Source organism: Tilletiopsis washingtonensis, assembly GCF_003144115.1.
Source record: "Tilletiopsis washingtonensis strain MCA 4186 unplaced genomic scaffold FA09scaffold_5, whole genome shotgun sequence".
Classification (NCBI taxonomy): Eukaryota; Fungi; Basidiomycota; class Exobasidiomycetes; order Entylomatales; genus Tilletiopsis; species Tilletiopsis washingtonensis.
The window spans coordinates 215,709-217,546 of record NW_020312002.1 but is presented as its reverse complement, the minus strand read 5'-3'; the positions used below and the strand labels follow the sequence as shown (position 1 = coordinate 217,546).

The 1,838-nt window shown below is 63.1% G+C and overlaps 2 protein-coding genes across 2 annotated transcripts; one reads left to right on the top strand and one right to left on the bottom strand.

Moving 5' to 3' along the window:
• FA09DRAFT_214220 (hypothetical protein) lies at positions 1-645 on the bottom strand. Its single transcript, XM_025739508.1, has one exon. The coding sequence runs from the start codon at positions 605-607 to the stop codon at positions 131-133; it is 477 nt and encodes a 158-aa protein (XP_025599923.1). The 5' UTR covers positions 608-645; the 3' UTR covers positions 1-130.
• Positions 646-1,112: 467 nt separating this feature from the next.
• FA09DRAFT_359066 (hypothetical protein) lies at positions 1,113-1,803 on the top strand (the record flags this gene model as incomplete). The annotated part of the gene is made up of 2 exons (XM_025745050.1): positions 1,113-1,147; positions 1,369-1,803. The coding sequence occupies 2 exons, from the start codon at positions 1,113-1,115 to the stop codon at positions 1,625-1,627; spliced, it is 294 nt and encodes a 97-aa protein (XP_025599922.1). The 3' UTR covers positions 1,628-1,803.
• Positions 1,804-1,838: the final 35 nt, after the last annotated feature.

The window sequence follows — 1,838 nt, the reverse complement described above, 5'->3', positions numbered from 1 at the left end:
GCTACCGAGGACAGAGAGAGAGAGAGAGAGAGGAGAATGGCCATGATTCGTCCTCCTGCAGTGCTGTGCGCCAAGAAGGCAGCCCACATCTTTGCCAGCACGCAGAGAGAGAGCGACGCGCCGCCGATGACTACCTGCCCACTTTGTGTCGCCCTTTTTTGCTTTTGTTCCCCTCTCCTTTGCCCCCCCCCCCCTCTCTCCATCTGCCGCTGCGCAGCTTTTGCCAAGAGAGATACTCACGCAACTTCATCTGCACCTCTTCCGGATCGATGCGTAGCGGCACGAGGCCAATTCTATGTGCAAGCACCTCATCCTGAACAATACTAGTGTTGTTCCAGACATACATGCCCTCTACGGCGACGGTGGGTACTTCAGCCATGAGTACCCTACGCAGCGCATTTGCAATGCTGGCATCGACGCCGACGAGGTCGAACTCGAGGCGCGAGGCAGAGAGACGCGTGCAGTGCAGCCGCAGGGAGGAGGCGAAGGAGGAGAGGGAAAAGGGCGAGGTGCTGCCGGAGCCGGATGGGAGATTGTGCGGGAAATGAGGAGCGGAGACGCTGCCGATGCGCTCTGGCAGGACTTCGACGAGTCGAGAGGCGTCCATGATGGGCGCAGAGGGTGGGGGTGATGGAGGTAAGGAGTAGGAGTAGCGAAGGCAAGGCAAGGCAACGTCGGCCGCCGCGCCGCCGCCGCGGCCGCCCCGCCAAAAATCACGCGCACGTGACGCACAGCGATCGGTGGCCGTCCGAGCTCTCCACGCTGGCGCACGCCGCGCAACGCTAAGCCGGGGCAGGCGCGCACCGTCAGCGCTGGCGTGGCCGGTGCGCGCTGGCGATGCACCTTGACTTCCCACTTGCTCCACCCACACGCACACTCCACCGCTCACTGCTCAGCAGTTGCTTCTCCTCTCCGTTCGCTGCTCCGCCTCGCCTCGATCGCAGCCTCTCGTCTCTCTGCCCGCAAAGCCATCTTTGCGGCCCTCGTCTAGCCGCGCGACGCCCGACACTGCTTCGCTCTTGCGCCCGTCTCGCGTCGTCCGCCGCGCGCGCGTGGCCCCATTGCTCGAATCTCCCTCCTCCTCGCTTCTCGATCCTGGCGCCGACGAGACCATGACGACGCCTGCCGAGATCACCGCCGAGACTCCGTGAGTTGACTTTCGCTTTTCTTCTCTTTGCGCTTGCACGCCATGGCCTCGTGCTTTGGCCGCGCTCGAGATCAGCCTTGGCCTTCCTTTGCGGCCTTGGCAAGAGCACAGCTTGGCACAAGCGGGGGGCGCGCGCGCGGGGGGCCTGCGCTTGTTCCTTTTTTTCCTTTGCGCCTCTTTTTTACTCACCACTCCCAACTCCCCTCTCTCTCTCTCTCCAGGCTCTCCTCCCTGACAGACGCCCAGCGCGCACAGCTGGGGCAAGCGGCGCGTGAAGAGTCAACGCGCCATCAGCCGCTGCTTGCGCCGCAAGAGTCGCTCGATGCCCTCGAGCAAGAGTATGAGAAGGGCGGCAACGACGAGTTTGCACGCAAGGTCAAGTGGCTCAGAGAGTGCGGCGGCTTCGTCGGTGAGTTTGGCTTTGCCCGTTCCCTTCTGATTGTTTTTTTGTGCCCGGCAAGATGGGCAAGAGGAGGATGATGATGATGATGAGAGACGGGCGTGCGAGGAACGATTTGGTGCGCAAGGCACAAGTGAAGAGCAGCAAGGCGGGCCACCTTGCGCGATGCGGCGCGGAGGGGCAAAGCAAGGCGTTTGGCTGCCCGGAAAGGCGGAGCAGGGGGCTGGGGGAGCGTCGGCGGGCAGGCAGCGCACAGGAAAGCGTCTTTGCGGGTTAGCTTTCCTTCAGTGG